Source organism: Chiloscyllium plagiosum, chromosome 27, assembly GCF_004010195.1.
Source record: "Chiloscyllium plagiosum isolate BGI_BamShark_2017 chromosome 27, ASM401019v2, whole genome shotgun sequence".
Classification (NCBI taxonomy): domain Eukaryota; kingdom Metazoa; phylum Chordata; class Chondrichthyes; order Orectolobiformes; family Hemiscylliidae; genus Chiloscyllium; species Chiloscyllium plagiosum.
This window is the reverse complement of record NC_057736.1, coordinates 13,588,618-13,610,489: the sequence shown is the minus strand read 5'-3', so window position 1 is coordinate 13,610,489 and position 21,872 is coordinate 13,588,618. Positions and strand designations below refer to the sequence as shown.

The 21,872-nt window shown below is 41.5% G+C and overlaps 1 protein-coding gene across 5 annotated transcripts in view; it reads right to left on the bottom strand.

Annotated features, from left to right (window-relative positions):
* Window positions 1-21,872, bottom strand: part of rnf19b (ring finger protein 19B) — a 177,886-nt gene that overhangs the window by 6,274 nt on the left and 149,740 nt on the right. For 3 of the 5 annotated variants that reach the window (XM_043717448.1, XM_043717446.1, XM_043717445.1), the window contains exons 4-8: window positions 10,097-10,302; window positions 9,584-9,728; window positions 6,051-6,213; window positions 3,538-3,652; window positions 1,792-1,932 (exon numbers count right to left, since the gene is read on the bottom strand). In XM_043717448.1, coding sequence (XP_043573383.1) covers window positions 1,792-1,932; window positions 3,538-3,652; window positions 6,051-6,213; window positions 9,584-9,728; window positions 10,097-10,302 — 770 coding nt within the window. The remainder of the gene's footprint in view (window positions 1-1,791; window positions 1,933-3,537; window positions 3,653-6,050; window positions 6,214-9,583; window positions 9,729-10,096; window positions 10,303-21,872) is intronic. The other 2 variants (XM_043717449.1, XM_043717450.1) reach the window with 1 other exon arrangement.

Below are 21,872 nucleotides of genomic sequence, written 5' to 3'. Positions count from 1 at the left end.
ATTGGGGGATTTAGTTTTTAAAAGATCTCTTACCATAGAATAGAATACCACAGAATTCTTACAGTATGAGATCAGGCCATACAGCTCAACAAGTCCACAGCAACCAACTGAAGAGAATCCCATCCAGACTATATCTCTATAACTGTGCATTTTTTCCATGGATAATGCATCTAACCTACACAACCTGAATACTATGGGCAGTTTACTTTGGTCAATCCAGCTAACCTGCACAGCTTTGAACTGTGAGAGGAAACTGGAGCACCCGGTGGGAACCCACCCACACATGGGGAGAATGTGCAAACTCCACACAGTTGCCGGAGGCTGGAATCGAACCCAGGTCCCTGGCGCTGTGAGGCAGCAGTGCTAACCACTGAGCCACGGTGCTGCAGTTGAGGCTTCAATTTGGTGGAATGGTGGCGGGTCCAACCCCACTACATTCTCACTTCCTCCAGAATCAAAGTGGGGCAGGACGATTTGTGGATGTGTACCCACCACACTGTCAACTGAAGCTTTTAAGTCAGCAATTAATAACCTCCTCTCAGATGGCAGGACACACCATACACAAGAGGGAAAACAGGTAGTGATCTTCCAATGGGGGGAATGGGGCACAAGGGGAGGGTGTGGAAGAGCCTCCCTGTTCAAAAGGCACTAAGTGCCTGATCAAAGGTCACCATAGTCACTTCCTTCCGACTCTCTTCTCATTACCTCCCTTCAACAAAACCTTATAGCCTGACGTAGTATGCCCCCTCCCCAAGCTCACTGGTCAATCCTCTGGTAACCCTCACTCCAGCCACAGCCTCCCGAATGACACAGCAAATCACAGGAGCTTTCATTTGGCAGCACTCATCAGACACCTTCTCCATCCTTGCGGTCCCACCATTGGCTCCTTAAGTGAGGATCAGTTAACCAGTGGGACATCCTGAAGGAGGCAATGTGTGTTTCTTGCTAAACAAAAAAAGCCAAAGAAAGCCAGAAATTGCTGGAAAAACCTAAGCAGTCTGGCGGCATCTATGGAGACAAAGCAGAGGTCCAGAGGGTTCAGTGGAGCCAAAACGTTAACTCTGCTTTGTCACCACATATGCTGCCAGACCTGCTGCGTCTCCCAAGTCATTTCAGGTGTATGTGTGTGCCCAGCTGGCATGACCTCCCTACTGCCACTATCAAATGCAGCCCCTTGTAAATGGGAATGCTGGGGAATACCATCAGACAAACCACCAGACCCGAAATGTTGACTCTGCTTTCTCTCCGCTGATGCTCCCACACCTGTTGAGTTTCTCCAATTACTGTTTTGTTACTGCATCAGATTTGTTCTACTGTGCACGTGTTGCAGTCATTTCCAATACATGGTTCCATTTCCAGTACATTTACAGATTTTGCAGGTAGGTACATGTGTAGAGAACTTGCTATATGTAAACAGACATACAGGTGAGAAGAGACGTCTATATAAGATAGAAAAAGATGTGACTAAACATGTACGTATGTGAGTATACAGGCTTTGGATACATAAACACACATGCACAAACAAGCATATGTGTAAGCAAACATATACACACCCTCAGGTAAATAAGCAAATACACCAGGTGAACAAATGGATGCAGTGATCGGGAGATAGTCTGCAAAACGGAATAAGACATGTACGTAGTCAGCTGGCAAAATACGCACTTACACAATATACCCTTCTGACAGAGCTGCAAACTTTTCTGGGATACAATTAGCTATAAATTTCTAATGCATGCTGAATATTGATGTAGCCCTTTTAAAGTGACTCTCAGCTTTGTGTCTGATAGTTACCAGTAATTGGTCCATCATCTTCATCAAATTCAATCTTCACTCCTTTTCCATTGGCTGTACTAACTCCACATCCACCGCCACGGCAAAGTGATACTGGGACCACGCCATAAACATAAGCCAACATGATGGGAACTCCAATTCCTTAAAGAAAAGCAGACCTGACCTTAGTAATGTTTTGCTGAGAAACAAAAAAACAGCCAGCTCCCAATGTTCCATCCCTCTGAAATGTGCATTGACAACTCGATCCCCTGACCTGTCCGGACTTGTCCGACCTGCCCAGCTCCTTTTCCACCTATCCACTCCACCCTCTCCTCCCTGACCTATCACCTTCATCTCCTTCCCCACTGACCTATTGTACTCTATGCCACTCTCTCCCCACCCCCACCCTCCTCTAGCTTATCTCTCCACGCTTCAGGCTCTCTGCCTTTATTCCTGATGAAGGGCTTTTGCCCGAAACGTCGATTTTGCCTGTCCTCGGATGCTGCCTGAATTGCTGTGCTCTTCCAGCACCACTGATCCAGAACCTGTAACCAGTTACAGCAGCACTGATTTTACTCATTAATTATTTATAAAAGAAAACTAATTTACTGTAGGCACATAAATAATACTTGTATCAGAGAAACATTCATAAGACATCTTCAAAAAATTAGTTGACCAGCTGAGATATCCAGTTGTAATGTTTTTTCAGGGTAAGGCAGGGTCACTGTTTACCATTTTTATTGTACTTATTTAAAGAAAAGATTTACGCAAAAATAAAAGGCCATTGACTGCAGGAATTGAATTTCTACTAAAGCCAATTTTACAGCTTGTCATCTAATTCAAATTAAAATGACAATCGTCAGCCGATTCAGCCCAGACTTACGTTAGGAGAATTCCTTCAGCAACAGAGACAGCTGGTTCCTTGAGAACTTCATGCCAAGGGGCAAGTTACCCACTTATTGACTTGGATCACAATCAAAAGACTCACCTGAGGAAGTTTAGCAAGCTTGCCAGTAAAGATGGTCTTGGCAAAGGGTCTGTCTTGTTTTTAAAAATGGTCCTTTTGTTATTTGAACCAAGGTGAGGTTTAATTATGTCTACCTTATGCAGAGCAATACAAAATAATCAGGCAGATTAACAATTTGTTTCTGTCCTTGTCTCACTAGTATTTACAACCACTATATGAAAGATTTAGGATTGCATATGAGACACATGATTCAGTTTCAGCCTCAAAGGATCCCATTGTTAATGCCTGGGTTATACTATTGTGTAGTTAGATGTTGGACAGTATGAGACTGAGATTGCTTGTAGGAGTGATTAGCATTTCTGCATTTAAAAATATAGATTCAGACCAACAATCCATCATGGATTGTGACTAACATGCAATGAAAGGATTAGTGTTGCCCCTTATTTCTCTCACAGTAACAATGACTGTCACCATCAATAACAGCAAAAACACTTGAGGGAAGACAATGAGATTCCTCAAGAGGGTGAAGAGATCCTAAATGTCAAGATGAGTTTGGATTCAGCCAAACAAAACAAAATGAGCATTGTTAGAGCTGATGGGTCCATAGTTCAGTCAAGGAGTTCTGTATATGCAATCGGAGTATCAGACAACAAATAAAATCTTGGAAAAGCATAATTCTTGCTCCTCCAACTTGAAAACTGAGCCAAGGCAGTAAATCTTATTTTAACAGAAGGTTAGTCATTCTGTGGATATTGTGTTTGTTGTGAGATCCAGTCTCCAGTTAGAAATTCAGAGCTTACCTACACTGACTGCAGCTATCACAGGAGAAGCAATAACAGATAAGGTAACTGCACCAGTAATTGCCAGATTCCTTTTGTGCTTTGAAGTCTTCTTTCCTTTGTAGCGACTGTGAATCTAAATAACAAAAGCCAGAATTAGTTAAGACATTTACAAATTCAAAAGAAAACCTTCAAAGAGAACAGGAACATTTTTTTTGCTTGCATCCCACATATGCCAATTTTCTTCAATCTGAACAATACTCCTGAAATTGACACATTTACATGATACTGCATAGCTGGAAATGTGTTGCTGGAAAAGCGCAGCAGGTCAGGCAGCATCCAAAGGCACAGGAGAATCGACGTTTCGGGCATAAGCCCTTCATCAGGAATTCCTGAAGAAGGGCTTATGCCCGAAACGTCGATTCTCCTGTTCCCTGGATGCTGCCTGACCTGCTGCGCTTTTCCAGCAACACATTTCCAGCTCTGATCTCCAGCATCTGCAGACCTCACTTTCTCCTCATGATACTGCATAGGCTACATGGAGGGGTAAATGTCTAATGTGTTTCCATGCTTGGTGTTGATTTTAAATTTGCTTTACAGCGAGTGGTAAAGAACTTATTCCCTTTTCTTCATTGCAAAATAGACAGTGCAACCATTTCAAGTTAAAAAAAAAATCGGGGTAGAGATAAAACTACCATTGTCCTAGCAGGCTGCAGGGCTACTCTGGTATTAGAGAGAGAGACAGAGACAGAGAAAAAGAGAGAGAGAGAGAAAAAGAGAGAGAGCAAAAGAGAGAGAGCAAAAGAGAGAGAGCAAAAGAGAGAGAGCTGTTTAACCTCCGGGGAAGGGAGAGGTTGAGAAGGATATTTCTTCATTGTAACCCCAGCTGCTGTGGGAATTGAACCCATGCTGTTAACAGTAGCTTGCCATTACAAGCCAGCTATCTGGCCAACTGAGCTAACTGATCCCCCCACCCCCAGAGTAAATCAATGTTCCAGTGCCATTTCGCTACTGGAAATAAATGAAAGTTTAGTTTCCAAAACTATCATAAACTAAAATGCTAACATAAATTTTAATTCAAAACCAATTTGATCAATCACTAATCTGTGGCTGAACTCAGAAGAATTACCTTCTTAGTGTTTGGGTTGGACAAACTGTAGAGGATTTAGGAGAGAAACAATCATTCAATCCAACCTTTAAGCCTATCGTTCTACGGCTCTGTCAGTCACTCATATACTCATCGAGTTTCCTTTTGAAAGCATCAAAGCCAGTTGCCTCAGCTAGTTGGCTCAAGCCTGTGGTACTGGAGTTCTACTTTCTAAGCACTCCAAGCAAACACAGTTAAAAATCACACCACAGCAGGTTATAGTCCAACCGGTTTAATTGGAAGCACTAGCTTTCGGAGCGACGCTCCTTCATCAGGTGGGTTGTGGAGATTGTCTACAACCACCTGATGAAGGAGCGTCGCTCTGAAAGCTAGTGCTTCCAATTAAACTGGTTGGACTATAACCTGCTGTGGTGTGATTTTTATCTTTGTACATCTCAGTCCAACACCGGCATCTCCAAATCAAGTAAACCACATTTTGCTTTAGACGTAAATCTGGTACTTAGTTTTTAACATCTTTTCCAATCTGCTTTTATTGATGTTATTTACATCTCTAGATCCTTTTGCTATTTTATACAGCTCAATTTCTTATTTTCTGAAGAAGGTGTTACACAGCAAACTTGTTACCCATTGACCCTTTGCAACTGCATGTAACCTCAGCCGTTAAGTTCAAGATAGAGATTTCTAGTTACTAATGACATCAAGGAATATGGGGATAGCACAGGAATATGTTAAGGGACAAGATCAACCACATTCTAGAATGAAAGAGCAAATTTGAGGGACTGAATGGCCTACTCCAATATTCATTCAACTAGGATACACCCAGCAACTGAGTATTTTGATGATATGAAACACCTGTATTTAAACAAGAACAATGACAAGTTTGGGGCAAAAACAGAAAACGCTGGTCAGGCAGCAGCCCTAGAGAGAAAAAAAAAGTCAAGGTTTTGAATCCAGTGACCCTTTGTCAGAGCTCTTGTCTGGGATGTTGCTAGAGAACGACCTGCATTTTTACACCAACAAAAATACAATTTCAGGTACCAAGATGGGAAGAAACCCCACTTCATGAGCAATAATCACAAAGAAAATGCCTTATTTTAGGGCTTATTAGCATTAAAATAAAACTCAGAAAATGATAATAGTAAACCATGTCTCCTAAGGTGAATCTATTAAAAAAAAGGTGAAGAATCCAAATTAGCATTCAGATCCACTAGATGAAATATAACAATTATTATTCTCCGGTCCAACTTCATAATTTACTGCATGCTTATTGTTTTCAGCAAGAAGACAAGCTGTGATCATATTAAATGTTGGAGCTGACTCAAAGGGCTGAATTGTCAGCCTTACTCCTATTGCTTATGTTATCAGAGGACATTAAAACAATATGTTACAAACAAAGGGGCAGATGTACTTTATTATTTTCCTTTACCTTCCGACCAACATAAACTGGGATGCCGATAATCATAGCTGGTACAGCAATTCCAGCGATGAGAGAAATGCCCACTGGAGCACCAATCAATGTGCCAAGCTGCCAAAGAATTTTTTTCTTCTTGCTCCATGGCTTCTTTCCCCAAAATGTACAGCCAGAGGGACTAGAGATGGCAACAGAAGAAAGGGATTTTTTTCACTAAGATAAAAGCATCAAGATGCCAACATATCATTGAACACAATTAAGAAAACACAGTCATGGAGTCATATAGCATGGAAACAGACCCTTTGGTCCAATGCCAACCAAGTTTCCCAAACTAAACTGGTCCTATCTTCCTGCAATTGGCCCATATCTCTAATCACCAGATGCCTGGAGGAGGAATGCCACATCTTCCACCTCAGGACCCTCCAAACCCACGGCATCAATGTGATTTTCATCAATTTCCTCATTTCCCCTCCCTTCTCTCCCCCCCCCCCCCAACCTTATCTCAGTTCCATCGTTCCAGCTCAGCACTGCCCTCATGACCTGTCCATCTTCCTTCCCAGCTATCCGCTCCACCCTCCTCTCTGACCTATCACCTTTACCCCACCTCCATCTACCTACTGCACTCTCAGCTACCTTCCCCCCAGCCCGATCCCCCTCCCATTTATCTCGCCACACCCTCGGCTCACAGCCTCATTCCCGAAGAAGGGCTTTTGTCCAAAAGGTCAATTCTCCTGTTCCTTGTATGCTGCATGACCTGCTGTGCCTTTCCTGCACCACACTCTCCAGCATCTGCAGTCCTCACTTTAGCCATATCCCTCTAAACCTTTCTTATTCATGTACCTATCCAAATGGCTTTTCATGTATTTGGTTCAATGTAAAATAGATTCATCTCTCACAGCTAGATGGCAATATTGCTGTAGCTGAAAGGCTGTGAACCATGACTGAGATGAATTTGCAATCTAAGTACATTTAAACAGGCAACAAACATTTCTGAAAAAGGCAAAATGCTGCATGTTGAAAATCTGAAACAGAAAAAAAAATCATCAAAATACTTGGATCAGTATGTGCACAGGGAGAAACAGAGTATTTTAGGTCTATGGGCTCAAAAGGTAGAAGACAGAGGCTAGTGGTGGAGGGTTGTTTTTCAGACAGAAGGCCTGTGACCAGTGGAGTGCCACAAGGATCGGTGCTGGGTCCTCTACTTTTTGTCATTTATATAAATGACTTGGATGTGAGTATAACAGTTTAGTAAGCAGATGACACCAAACTTGGAGGCATAGTGGACAGTGAAGAAGGTTACCTCATTTTACAACAGGATCTTGATCAGATGGGCCAATGGACTGAGAAGTGAGAGATTGAGTTTAATTTAGATAATGTGAGATGCTGCATTTTGGGAAAGCAAATCTTAGCAGGACTTACACACTTAATGCAAGGTCCTAGGGAGTGTTGCTGAACAAAGAGGCCTTGGAGTGCAGATTCATAGCTCCCTGAAAGTGGAGTTGCACGTAGATAGGATAGTGAAGACGACATTTGGTATGCTTTCCTTTATTGGTCAGAGTATTGAGTACAGGAGTTGGGAGTTCATGTTGCAGCTGTACAGGACATTGGTTAGGCCACTTTTGGAATATTGCGTGCAATTCTGGTCTTCTTCCTATTGGAAAGATGTTGTGAAACTTGTAAGGATTCAGAAAAGATTTACAACAAAGTTGCCAGGGTTGGAAGATTTGAGCCATAGGGAGAGGCTGAACAGGCTGGGGCTGTTTTCCTTGGAGTATCAGAGGCTGAGGCGTGACCTTATATAGATTTATAAAATCATGAGGTGCATGGATAGGGTAAATAGGCAAAGTCTTTTCTCTGGGGTGGGGGAGTCCAGAACTAGACAGCATAGGTTTAGGGCGAGAGGGTAAAGATATAAAAAGAGACCTAAGGGGCACTATTTTCACAGAGGGTGGTATGTGTATGGAATGAACCACCAGAGGAAGTGGTAGAGGCTGGTACAATTGCAACATTTAAAAGGCATCTGGATGGGTATATGAATAGGAAGGGTATGGAGGGATATGAGCTGGGTGCTGGCAGGTGGGACTAGATTGGGTTGGGATATCCAGTCGGCATGGACAGGTTGGACCGAAGGGTCTGTTTCCGTGCTGTATATCTCTATGACTCTATGATCTTTTATCATAATGTGCATTTTGTTTGCTTGATCAGAACATGAGAGCTTAGGCTATGTATATACACAATAGAAAAGCTGAGTTATTTTACAACAAATGCATTTCTACGGATTGTAAAAAGTATAATTCAGCAGAAATGTAAAGTGATATGGGAAATTACCTCCTAACCTTCAAGGTGGAAAAACAGGCTTCATGTTATGTGGAATTAAACTAGAGCTACTGTACACTCTTAGGCAAGAGACTTGGGAAAAAAGAATTTTTAAAAATATTGGACTAATATTTACAGCATTCCACTAAACATTTGATACCAGCACAGTTCAGAAATTAGTGTGATACTAGTGCCATAATGAAATAAAAATATGATGTGAAGATTTTGTCACCTTCCCCATTGTACTTCTGATTTAGAATCTGGCTACTCGAGAGACATCAACCTTTTCTCCAGGCAATGGCTTACAGGCTTCTACAGTTCCAATGGCAATCTTTACGCATGAGCTTGACAATAAATATTAAGGGTTTATTAAAATAGAAGACAGGTTATTGCACAGAAATTAATTTCCAGCAATAGTGAGAGATCAAGAACATTGGTTTCCTCTGAAGTCCATGAGCAGAGTCCATTGTAATTTGCTGGAAGGTAGAAGGCAGAGCATAGGATAAAGGGAACTCCCTCGGACTAGGGGAATGTGATATATGATGTCTCTCAGGAATTAGTACTGGGCTACACACTGTTATTTGGATGAAGAAATCCAAGAGTTGCTTATCGAAATTCACAGAAGGAATCAAATTAAGAGACACAGTAAATTGGACAAATGGGACCAGAAAACTACAATGGAAAGGACTAAAGAATGGATTTAGTAATTGGGGAAAAGAAACAGTGGCAGATGAACTTCAATGTATAGAAGCACAGTCATCCACTTAAGATCCAAGAATGATAAAGGAGAATTATGTCAAAATGCAAGAAACTAGGACTTGTGGAAGATGAAAAGGATTTGCGTGTTGACATAGACAAACCATTAAACACTAGCACATAGGTACAAACTGTAGTCAAGTAAGTCTATATGCATTGACCTTTATCTCAAAAGAGCTGTAATACAAGGTGGTGGAGTTATGCTTCAGTTATAGAGAGCTTTGGTCAGACCTCATCTGGGGTACTGGATGCTTTTCTTTGTATTACACTTTCTGATGCATTTTATATAAAATAACAGCTTTCACTCACCAGCTCATCAAATGAGCAAGTTAATATATCATTGCTAGCAAGTGCATATTTTTATCCAAAAATAAGCAAAGTTTTATTTAAAAAATCTAATAGTGATTGCTTCTCTCCCTCCAGTGTTGCAAGTCCAAGAACACAACTTCTAATCATTAAAAGATGCTGTCTCTTACCTGAGATAATGGAGGTCAGAAATCTCCTTCATGCAAAGCCAGCAGAACTCACAGCCACAAACAGCACATGTCATGTGATTACAACTCCCATCATTCATTTTAATGATGTAAGCCCCACATCGTGGGCATGGCTTGATATCATCTGCTAATGAGACAGAAGTGAATGATTGGGCTGTGAATAGCTGATTTAATCCATAGAGAATAAAGGGCATACTATCTACCATAACTAAATTTCAACTGGATATAGCTAATAGAAATAAAGCTATTTCAAAATACCATGTATTATTAAAATACATTTAACATTACTTTGTATTTAAGTTAGATAAGAATAAACATTTGAAGTGAACATGGAGAAGTGGAATAATATTTCATTTACCAACAGTGAAATCAATGCATATTGATCAATACAAACCCATGACAAATATGGAAAGTAGGCAGTACACTGGCGGATATTGGCTATTTGGAACTGTAAGCCCTGTATGAACTGTGACTGTGTAGATACTGACCACATACCATTGCCTGGTTCCTGGCCATAGTTCAGGCCTGACGTTTGTTTAGTACGAATTCGAAGACTTTGGGCCCTTTGTTGACGAGCATTATCACAGGTCTGATTTGGGTGCCACAGCTGTTTGCAGTGATAGCAAAACTCTGTGCCACAGCCATCTCTCCCACAGGTAATCTTCGGACAGCTTGCACATCCATAGGCAATGACAGCATATCTGGAAAATGCAACAATTTATTCAATTGAAAATTTAAATAATAAATCAGCATTCTTCCTTATCTAATATCACTGTTCTTTGTAATTTTATTTTTCAAATTCTTCAGCAGTTATTTGAATGACAAAACTGAATCCAAATTGAAAATAAAAACTATTTTTCACTCCTTTTAAGAAACGAACGTAGATCACCAACACCACTCCCCTCAACCACCACAGTGGGCAGTTAGAGCTATAAAAGTCCTATTCGATAACTAACAGAGCCTCAAGGTCAACGTTGGTGACAACCATCTTGTTTAATTTCCTTCTGTACACTATGTCCTGCACTTCATATTGAAGGCCTGGTCAAAGTCAAGAATTCACTGTGCAAGGGTAACAACCCATATCCTGTGGTTCAATACAACACACTCAAAGTACAACATCAAAATGGCACAGGAGCTCGTGTGCAATGGAATGATCCTGCTTATGGGTCAACAGGCCTGGATTCAAGTCTCACCTGCTCTATAGGTCTGTCATAACAAATGTGAACAAGTTGATTAAAAAGATGTTAAAATGCAGACTGTATAGCATCTTTAGCAAATATATACTATCATTACCAAGCTGTTGGTCGTGAGAATTGGAAAGTTCTCACTTGTATAGAAGAGGGCTCTTTCTAACAGTAGTGAAAGTGTTGTAGCAAAGTAATGACAATCATTCCCCCATCTAGCGATGACTGGGAAATGGTTCCTTGCTAACAATCCAGCACCACCATCCTGATCTACACACTACAACTGACTGAAATAAATTATTGCATCAGGATTTCTGCCATGTTGGTGGGATTCTATTGAACTACAATCAAACACAAACAGAATAGAGATTTCATTCTTCCTGAATTACAACAACTGTATTTCAAATGCACTTCATTAGTTGTGAAGTACTTTGTGACATCCTGACAGGATGGAAGATGCTACATAAATCCAAGTTCTGTCTCCTCTTTGATCCAGTATACAACACATCAGCACACAAGGAAATAATCATCAAATCATCTCAGTAAAAATTAAAATAGTGAGAGCCGTGATCTTATAAACAATCACAAAGAAAAACACGTCAAGCTACATTTGACTTTGAGAACCACAGTGAGGATATCACCATTCACAACCACTAAGTCATAAATTGGACAATAACTTGTAGCATCTGTTTACATGCAGCTAAATGTGAATTCAGGAGGTTCTGTCCAATTCTCCCTGCTCCTTTGCAGGTGGTACTCCATCAGTACCTTATCAATAGAGTCTGTGTTAAAATGCACAGAGAACATAAAGGAACTGCACTTATCCAATAAGCATGACAGAAAATTACAGTTAGTCCATTCAAGAATAATTGAATTTTAAAACAACATGACAAATCTTAATTACTGCCAAACAGCTCTCTGATACTGAAAATGTATCATTATGCAATTTCTTTTTGGAGATTTTTATAAAACATTGTGTCTCCTCTCTCTCAATCCCATCTTTCTTTCCTTCTCTTTTATGTTCTTTACATGATTTTAGAATTAATTAAATATTGTAATTATACCTCCTGACTTAAGACACATTTCTCATGTGAAGTCTTTCAATCTGATTGGTCGAAGAGAAACATTATTGTATGCCTACTCACATATGCTATAAATGGAAGGTGTTGAACTGAAAAGTATTTCCAAATATTGAAAGATGCCTTTCAAAACTGGGAAAAAAAAAATCTGTGTAAGCATAAATGTACAGCTGAATAGTATTCCTTCACTGCCACCTGCAAAATTCAGGCCAAAGCCTTTGGACGTAGAAGCAGAAAATGAAGTCCCATTAATCACAAGTTAAATACAAGAAGAGGTGATTATTTGTCCCACTCAGAAAGACTTCAGTGTACCCAGTTTATGGCATTCTCCTGCTTTTGAGATTATTGAAGGATCTTCATCTTTACAGTCCTACTCCATCTGGAAGCACAATTCCATCTCCTGAACACTGTGTTTATCACTGCAAACTCCTAGGGCATCTTTTCCTGCAACTAACTCTGCACTCCTTTCAGAGTTTAGGATTAAACTGCATTCCATTCTACATTTCCAAACTGCTTACTATTCGGCACTTTTCTATCGATAAGACAATGAACGGTTTAATAATAAATTTATTAATACATACATTTATCCTATATTACTGTATTCAGTCCTCTCTACCAGTTATTGCGTTTCAAAGCGGTTTAGATTTTGGCTCTGGTTTTCATGTCTTATACTCTGGCCAGAATGACCATGACTACTCTGGCCAGAATGACTAGTACATTTCATTTGAAATAAAACAGATTAAACATTTTGGAGTTAATACTATAGTTAACGTTTGTCTGAAGGTATGATCGCCATAGTCTTACCAGACCACAGGGCTGCTGTTTCAGAGAGAGACAACTGGTGGTGGTTTAAACAGAGGGCCCAGAGAAGTTGAGGAGAGTCCTTTGTGGTAATTTCACCCAATGCAGGAACTGAAACCATGCTGTTGCCATCTTTCTGCATTGCAAACCAGCTGCCCAGCCAACTGAGCTAACCAAACCCCAATAGTTTAAGATGGACTGCAAGTTTACTTCAACTGCAGCATCATATTCCAAACCTGCCCAACCAAAGTAAGGTCTTTACAAGACCAGAAAGTAAACAAAGATCAATTCCTGTAATAAAACATGACTGTAGGTGGGATGGGATCCAAACAGAGATGATTCAACTGCTGCAACAACACAATACCTGGAAAAATCATTTCATGGCCATGGGAAATTTTCTTCAGAAAAGAAAGGTCAATTCTGACTCATAACTCATTTCAGATTTGTTAGGTTTTGATTTTAATAGTTCTGTAGAATGTCCAACCATTAGTACGTGCCTAGTTTGAGTTGCTTTTAAAACTAAGCAAAATTGTTGGACAATTTTATCCTAGTTCCAACCAAATAACTCATTGTAAGATAAATGAAAATAATTTACTGTGTGACACCAGAAAAAATGTTGGCAAGAAGGTTTATGTCTACTTGATACAATGGAATCACTTTACACAATATCTAAAAGGTCAATTTATTTCTCTCCTGAAGTGGAGGTGCCAGTGTTGGACTGGGGTGGACAAAATCAAAAATCACATGACACCAGGTTATAGTCCAACAGGTTTATTTGAAATCACAAGCTTACAGAGTGCAGCCCCTTGCACCTGTCAAAGGTGCAGCGCTCGGTAAGCTTGTGATTTCAAATAAACCTGTTGGACTATAGGCCGGTATTGTGCAATTTTTAGAAAAAATATTATTATTGAAAAGACTTCCCAAATATTCTCTCATGTCTCAGAGGAGATCTCAACCCCCAACTCTCTCTCCCAGACCTCACAAAGCTGCTTAGCCTTGTCCGAGGGGCCACTCTCCAACAGGTGATAAACAGTACTGACAGAGAGTGTGTTCTTAGCACGAAACACCCTCTTTCTCTCTGTCGGATCTGTAAGAGTTGATTAAACATGTGATTCCTTTTCGAATAAAATCCCTGATCTGAAAAAAGCGGAAAAGGTTTCTACTAGATAGTCTGCACTTACGAGTTATTTGATCAAAGGACATCATTGCTTCTCCCCCAAATAAGTCACCCAAGTAAGACAGACCCCTAGCTGCCCACAGTTTAAACTTGGAATCCATTATCCCCGGTTGGAAACCCAATATACCAATTATAGGGGTAAGAAATGAGGTTTTGGCTATATCGCCCTCACTCTGCCGCATTGCTCTCCATGCTTTAACAGTATTGATAATTATTGGGTTATAACAATACTCCATAACCGCCCTCATTTTGTCTAAGAACAGCAGACTAATAAAGAGGGCACTTTACCTGAGAAGCTTCAATATCTAAGCATATTGACACCGACTCCTCACAGGCCGAGTCACTAACATAGGATAAAAGAGAGCTCAACTGGTAGTTTTTAAACATCCGTGAGATCTACTCCCCCCCAGTCTATGGGGCAGCTGCAATTTGGTTAGCTTGATAAGGGGTCACTTATAAGAAAGCTGAACCAGCTATTAAAGGCTCCTGAATGTCTGTCTGGGAAAGATCAAAGGAAGTATTTGTATGGGGTATAGCAAACGAGGGAGGACACCATTTTAATAAGGACTATCCAGCCTCGCCAGGATGTTGTAAGTGCCTCCCATCTTCGAAAGTCTTGTTTAATTTTGTCAAACAAGTGGACAAAGTTTGCCTCAAATAGATGATCAAAGACGGGAGTAACAAATATACCGAAATAAATAAAACCCCTCCCCCACGTGACCATTTAAAAGGAAATTAGGACGCACCCTTGGCATCAGGTGTTTCCCCAAGACCTCTGATTTTCTAAAATTAATCTTATAGCCCGAAAAAGCACCAAACAAATTGAAACTGCTGGGTTTGACAGAAAGATAAGGACATCATCTGCATACAACGTAATCTGAAAATTACAATGCTGAAGATCCAGTTGTTGTGGTCCACGTTGGCACTAACAACATAGGCAAGGCTAGGAAGGAGTCATAGATTCATAGAGATGTACAACATGGAAACAGACCCTTCGGTCCAACCCATCCATGCCGACCAAATATCCCAACCCAATCTAGTCCCGGAGGATCTGTTTGGGAATTATCAAACACTAGGAAGGAAACTGAAGAACAAGTCCTCGAGGGTCCTGCCGAAGATTACTGCCACATGCTAATTGGCATAGGGATAAGAAAATTAGGGAAGTAAACACATGGCTAAGAGATAAGTGTGGGAAAGAGGGATTCTATTTCATGGGACGGTGGCATCAGTTTTGGAACCGGGGCGATCTGTACCGATGGGACGGTCTCCACCTGAACCAATCTGGAACCAGTGTTCTGGCGAAAAGGATAAATAAGAGGTCACTAGGACTTTAAACTTGTAAGTTGGAGGGAAAAGAAAGGGAAAGCAACAGGGAGTATGGAATCAAGTAGAAAGATAAGTAGCAGGTTAGCATGTGTGCAGGGTTTAAGTTCAAGGCAGACTAGGAATGAAGCAAAAAAGAAGGGGGGGGGGGGGTGAGGGGGGTTGGGAGTGCGCTCTTTTTCCTGGCAAGATATGCTAAATACATGCCCGGCCTTCTGTCATGCAAAAGCTAGTTCCTTCTCAGCTATCTGCGTGAGCATGGAATTCAATGATCATGGAAACGCTGTGATCCTCTGTAGCTTAGCCACCGAGGGTCTATAAAAGTATGCCCTCTCAGCTGCCCTCAAACGTGTCTCAAGCAAGCATTGCCGCTCTCCCTTCTGCTGCCTTCTACTGGCAGAGTAAGAAATAATAATCGCCCTGGCATAAGCCTTAGCAGTTTCCCAAAGAATGGATGGGTTAATGGGTGAATCTGAATTAATGGCTAAGAAAGATCTGAATTGATTAGAGAAATACTCAATGAACTTCCTATCCTTAAGAATAAAGGGATCCATTCGCCAGTGTCCCAAACCTGTTATATTGCTCTTAATCTTAACCAATAAGTATACTGCTGCATGATCAGAGATAATAATATTCCCAATTGTGCAGGACGCCACTGAATCTAAGAATGCTGCAGGGTAAGGAAGAGATCAATCCTAATGTGGCACTTGTGCACGTTAGAGAAGAAAGTAAAATCCCTACCTGTGGGGTGGAGCTGCCTCCAGACATTCACCAGTCCTAGTTCTGCACATAAATCCACTAATTGCTTAGATTGCAAAGATGATATTGGGGGGGGACTTTGGACACTCTGTCTACTGTGGGAACCACAGGACAATTGAAATCTCCCCCTATGATAATGTGCTATGATGCGAGGTTACTCAATTTGGAAAATACATTTACCAGGAATTTAAGGGGGTGCGCTGGGGACAATAAACATTCAAAACACCATATTCTTTGCCATATATCAATGCTTTGAAGATTATGAACTTCCCGTGAATGGTCTTTAATATAATCTGGCAATTTAAATGGGAGATTTTTCCTAACAAGTACTCCTAGGGAGAAATCAACCCGATCAAGGTGCATCTCCTGCAATAGGACAATATCCACTCTCTCCTTTTTAAGACTAGAAAGAACATTTTTCCTCTTGACTGGTGAGTGGCTCCCCTTAATGTTCCAGGTACACCATTTAAGCACATCATTAGCCATAACACTCTGTGACAACATTTGAACTCAAGACAAGACAGGAAGAACTCCAATTACAAATCGCTGAGCATCAACGAAAGAAGACTCAGAGCCTAAAAACTACACAAACTATTACAACTAACAAACTTTCAAAATCTATGTACATAAAGAACGAAAAAAATGAAATAAAATACAAAGCGCTGATGGCACTCAATAGGGGAAGTTACTCCCATCCACTGGGGGCACTTACACATCCCAAAACCTTGTCTTCTGCCCCGCTACCGATATGGCAACCAGGGCAATTAAATACAAAACCAGCCTTTAGCCATCACAACCACCTTCGTAACTCCCTCCAGCTTGAGTCGCACCCCAGACACAAGCAAAAAAAAAAAAGAGAAATTTAATAATGTTAACGAAGAAGTTAAAAGCAAGTATTCTACTCATCCCCAACTATAACTTAACAGTGGTTAATACCAGAAAAATCCAACAAACTATCTTTAAGAAAACAAACATGATTATCTATATTCATTAAATCATTCAGCCTACTTTAACATGTCCACAAAGTTTTTTCACTATCCCTGGAGAGTCGAATGTGTGCGTGGATCCATTGAAAGCAATACAGATACCTTAAAGAATACGGAATCTGAGTTCCCTTAGTCTTCTCTTGATATCATCAAAGACTTCTTTTTCTTAATCACTGCTGCTGAAAAGTCCTGAAAGAACATAATTCTGGAGCTCTTGTGAATCAAAGCGATTGGATCTCTCCCTGGGTTCTGGAGGCTGCTATAACTCTTTGCTTATCCCCGTAATTATGAAACCGCACAAGGACGGGGCGAGTGCGCTGTCCGAACCTGACCTGTGCATTGTAACCCAATGAGTTCTCTCAATCTTCACCTGCCCCGCTTCAGCCTCTAAGCGAAGGAACCGCGGCAGCTAGTTCTCAAAACAACTCACTGGCTGAGTGCCTTCCATTCCCTACAGCAGACCAACGACATGAACATTCTTCCTCCTGCCCCTATTCAAGGTCGTCAACTTGTTCAATTCAGGTACAGACTTGTTTATCAAAGGCTTGGATCTGCTCCTTAGAGGAATCAATCGCGATCTCTGCAACTGCAGTTTGGCGCTCTACCTCATCTGTTCTCTTTCTAAGGCTTTCAAGTTGCTGCTCATGTTTTTGAAGCAAGGCAGAGAGTGGGTCCAAACTACTGCTGAACATTTTTTCAATTATGGCATCAATCATTTCACACAACTTTGCAAACTCCACGACCAGGGCCTGGTGAGTGACCAGGTCAGAGAGGGCCGCAGTTGCAGCCGTGCTCAATGCTTCCAGTGTGCGTCGGGACCTACCCAATCCTTTCCTGTGCTTTGTCATTTTCACTCGACAAAATGGGATTAGTAAAGATTCTATAACTATTTTAGTTTTGAACTTTAAGTAAATGGCTTAGGTGGGGTGGGTTAGAGCATTCCTTCACTTGTGCTGTGATGCAAAGCCCAGCAAAGCAGACCTTTCAGATCGCCGCCATCTTGAATCCCCTGCTGTGTGATTTTTGACCTTATTATTCTCGTTTCAACATGGTTAAATTTTCTGAAGTAAAATAACATACTCAGCCAGAAATTATCGGACAAGCAATAATGTGTGTAAGAACTAATAGCAAAATCAGTCAACAGATTCAGGGGATTAAGATACTAGCCAGGAGTTATAGATTTCCAGATTTCACTGGTTAATGCATGCCTTGCTTTTCATAAGCAACACCTTGTCCATAATCTGTTATTTTTGAGAACTTTTTGGATTTGCACAGTGATTGTCCATTAAATATGCTGCAGAAAATGAATAGTACAGGTTATTGCTTTTAAAAAAAATTTAACTGTTAACTCATTACCAATTAATCACATTGGCCAGAAAGAGAATAATTTTGACTGTTTAATCTAACTAATGAATGTAATAAGTTGTTGTTAGAGCTTACAAATGTTGAAAGTTTTATTAACATTTTTTTTCTTTTCCATTGGGTTTCTTTTCTCTCTTCACTCTAACTTATTATTTATTCATTCACAGGATCTGAACATAGGACAGAGAACATAGAACAATACAGCGCAGAATAGGCCCCTCAGCACCCTACACTATCCCCTCATCATCCATATGCTTACCCAAGGATTGTTTAAATCTCCCTAACGTGGCTGAGTTAACTACATTGGCAGACAGGCCATTCCACGCCCTTACCACTCTGAGTAAAGAACCTTCCTCTAACATCTGTCTTAAATCTATCACCCCTCAATTTGCAGCTATGCCCCCTCATACAGGCTGACATCATCATCCTCGGAAAAAGACTCTCACTGTCCACCATAACTAATCTTTTGATCATCTTATATGTCTCTATTAAATCCCCTCTTAGTCTTCTTCTCTCTGATGAGAACAGACCCAAGTCCCTCAGCCTTTCCTTGTAAGGCCTTCCCTCTAGACGAGGCAACATCCTGGTAAATCTCCTCTGCACCTTTTCCAGTGTTTCCTGTAATGGGTGACCAGAACTGTACACAATACTCCAAGTGACGCTGCACTAGTATTTTGCACTAGTTGCAGCATGACATCACAGCTCCAGAACTCAATTCCTCTATCAATAAAACCTAACACACTGTATGCCTTCCTAACAGCACTATCAACTTGGGTGGCAACTTTCAGGGGTCTGTGTACATGGACACCAAGATCCCACTGCACATCCACACTACCAAGAATCTTTCTACTGACCCAGTACTCTGCCTTCCTGTTATTCTTCCCAAAGTGAATCACCTCACATTTAGCTGCATTGACCTCCATTTGCCCCCTTTCAGCCCAATTCTGCAGTTTATCCAAGTCCCCCTGCAATCTGCAACATTCTTCCACACTGTCCACCACTCCACCGACTTTAGTGCCATCTGCAAACTTACTGACCCATCCACCTATGCCTGTGTCCAAGCAGTTTATAAAAATGACAAGCAGCATGTTCCCAAAACAGATCGTTGTGGCACACCACTAGTAACCGGACTTCAAGCTGAATACTTTCCATCAACCACCACTCGCTGCCTTTTTACAGAAAGCCAGCTTCTAATTCAAACTGCTAGATCACCCTCAATCCCATGCCTCCCCATTTACTGCAAAGGCCTACCATGTGGAACCTTATCAAAGGCTTGACTGAAGTCCATGTACACCACGTCAACTGCCCTACCTTTATCCACATGCTTGGTCACCTTCTTGAAACATTCAATGAGGTTTGTGAGACACGACCTGCCCTTGACGAAACCATGTTGACTATCTGCAACAAATTGTTGCTTGCTAGATGATTAGAAATCCTATCTCTTATAATCCTTTCCAAAAATCGTTTCCTACAACAGACATAAGGCTCACTGGTCTATAATTACCTGGGTCATCTCTACTGTCCTTTTTGAACAAGTGCACAACATTTGCAATTTTCCAGTCCTCTAAACTTGTAGACAATGACGACTCAAAGATCAAGGCGAAAGGCTTTGCCATCTCCTCCCTAGCTTCCCAGAGAATCCTCTGATAAATCCCATCCTGCCCAGGGGACTTATCTACTTTCACAGCTTCTAGAATTGATAACACCTCCTCCTTACTAACCTCAATCCTTTCTAATCTAAAAGCCCGTATCTCAGTCTTCTCTTCTACAATATTTTACTTTTCCTGAGCGAAAACAAATGAGAAATATTTGCTTAGCACCTCTCCGATCTCCACAGGGTCCACACACAACTTCCCACTTCTGTCCTTGACTGGCCCTATTCCTACCCTAGTCATCCTTCTATTCTTCACATACGTATAGAAAGCTTTAGGGTTCTCCTTTATTCTACCTGCTAAAGACTGCTCATGTCCTCTCCTTGCTCTTCTTAACTCTCTCTTAAAATCCTTCCTAGCTAATCTGTAACTCTCCATTGCCTCATCTGAACCATCTCGTCTCAACGTCACATAAGCCTCCCTCTTCCGCTTAACAAGAGATACAATTTCTTTAGTAAACCACGGTTCCCTTACCTTATCACTTCCTCCCTGCCTGACGGGAACATACCTATCAGGGACACACAATATCTGTTCCTTAAACCAGCTCCACATTTTAACTGTCCCCATCCCGTGCATTTTGTTATCCCATTCTATACCTCCTAAGTCTTGCCTAATCACATTATAATTGCCCTTCCCCCATCTATAACTGTTGCCCTGTGGCATGTACCTATCCCTTTCCATCCCTAAACTAAACGTAACCGAATTGTGGTCACTCTCTCCAAAGTGCTCACCTACTACTAAATCAAACACCTGGCCTGGTTCATTACCAAGTACCAGATTCAGTGCGGCCTCCCCTCTTGTTGGCCCTTCGACATATTGTGTCAGGAAACCCTGCTGCGCACATTGGACAAAAACTGATCCATCCGACCTACTAGAGTTATAGCATTTCCAGTCAATGTTGGGGAAGTTAAATATCCCCATAATGACTCGTGTTCCTTTCACTCCTACCCTGAATCGTTTTGCCAATCCTCTACTCCATATCCCGGGAACTTTGCGGAGGCCTATAAAAAACTCCCAGCGGTGTCACCTCTCCTCTCCTGTTTCTAACCTCAGCCCATCCACCTGAGGAAATGAGTCCTAGTTAGAAGCCCTTTCAGACGACATTATACTGTCCTTGACTAACAAAGCCACACCTACCCCTCTTTTATCATCTTCCCTGATCCTAATGAAAGATCTAAACCCTGGAACCTGCAACATCCACTCCTGACCCTGCTCTCTCCATGTCTCCGAAATGGCCACGACATCGAAGTCCCAGGTCCCTATCCATGCTGCAAACTCCTGGCATTGAAGTAGACACACTTCAAACCAGCTTGCTGTCTGCCAGCACACTCCTGTGACCGTGAAATCCTGTCCATATCCTCCTTACTCACATCCTCCTGTGCACAGGTTCCCATCCCACTGCTGCCTGTGAACAGGCAACACAGTGGCACAGTGGTTAGCACTTTCACCTCACAGCACCAGGAATCCAGGTTCAATTCCAGCCTCGGGTGACTATCTATGTGGAGTTTGCATGTTCTCCCACTGTCTGCATGGTTCCCATCAGGTGCTCCAGTTTCCTCCCACAGTCCAAAGATGTGCAGGTTAGGTGGACTGGCCAAGCTAAATTGTTAGACGGAAGTGGGTACTGCAGATGCTGGAGAAGCACAGCAGGTCAGGCAGCATCTGAGTAGCAGAAAAAAAATTGATGTTTCGGGCAAAACGCCCTTCATCAGGAATTACTTTAAATTCCAGCCAACAGGTCAGGATAGAGACTCTTCCCTCTTCACAGATGCTGTGTCGTCTGTCCTTTACATGGGTCAACTTTAAATCAAGTTTTTTTGATCGGAGGAGGTTCACCAGGATATTGCCTGATTTGGAGGGTGCTAGCTATGAAGTGAGGTTGAGTAGATTAGGATTATTTTCATTAGAAAGACGGAGGTTGAGGGGAGACCTGATAGAGATCTACAAA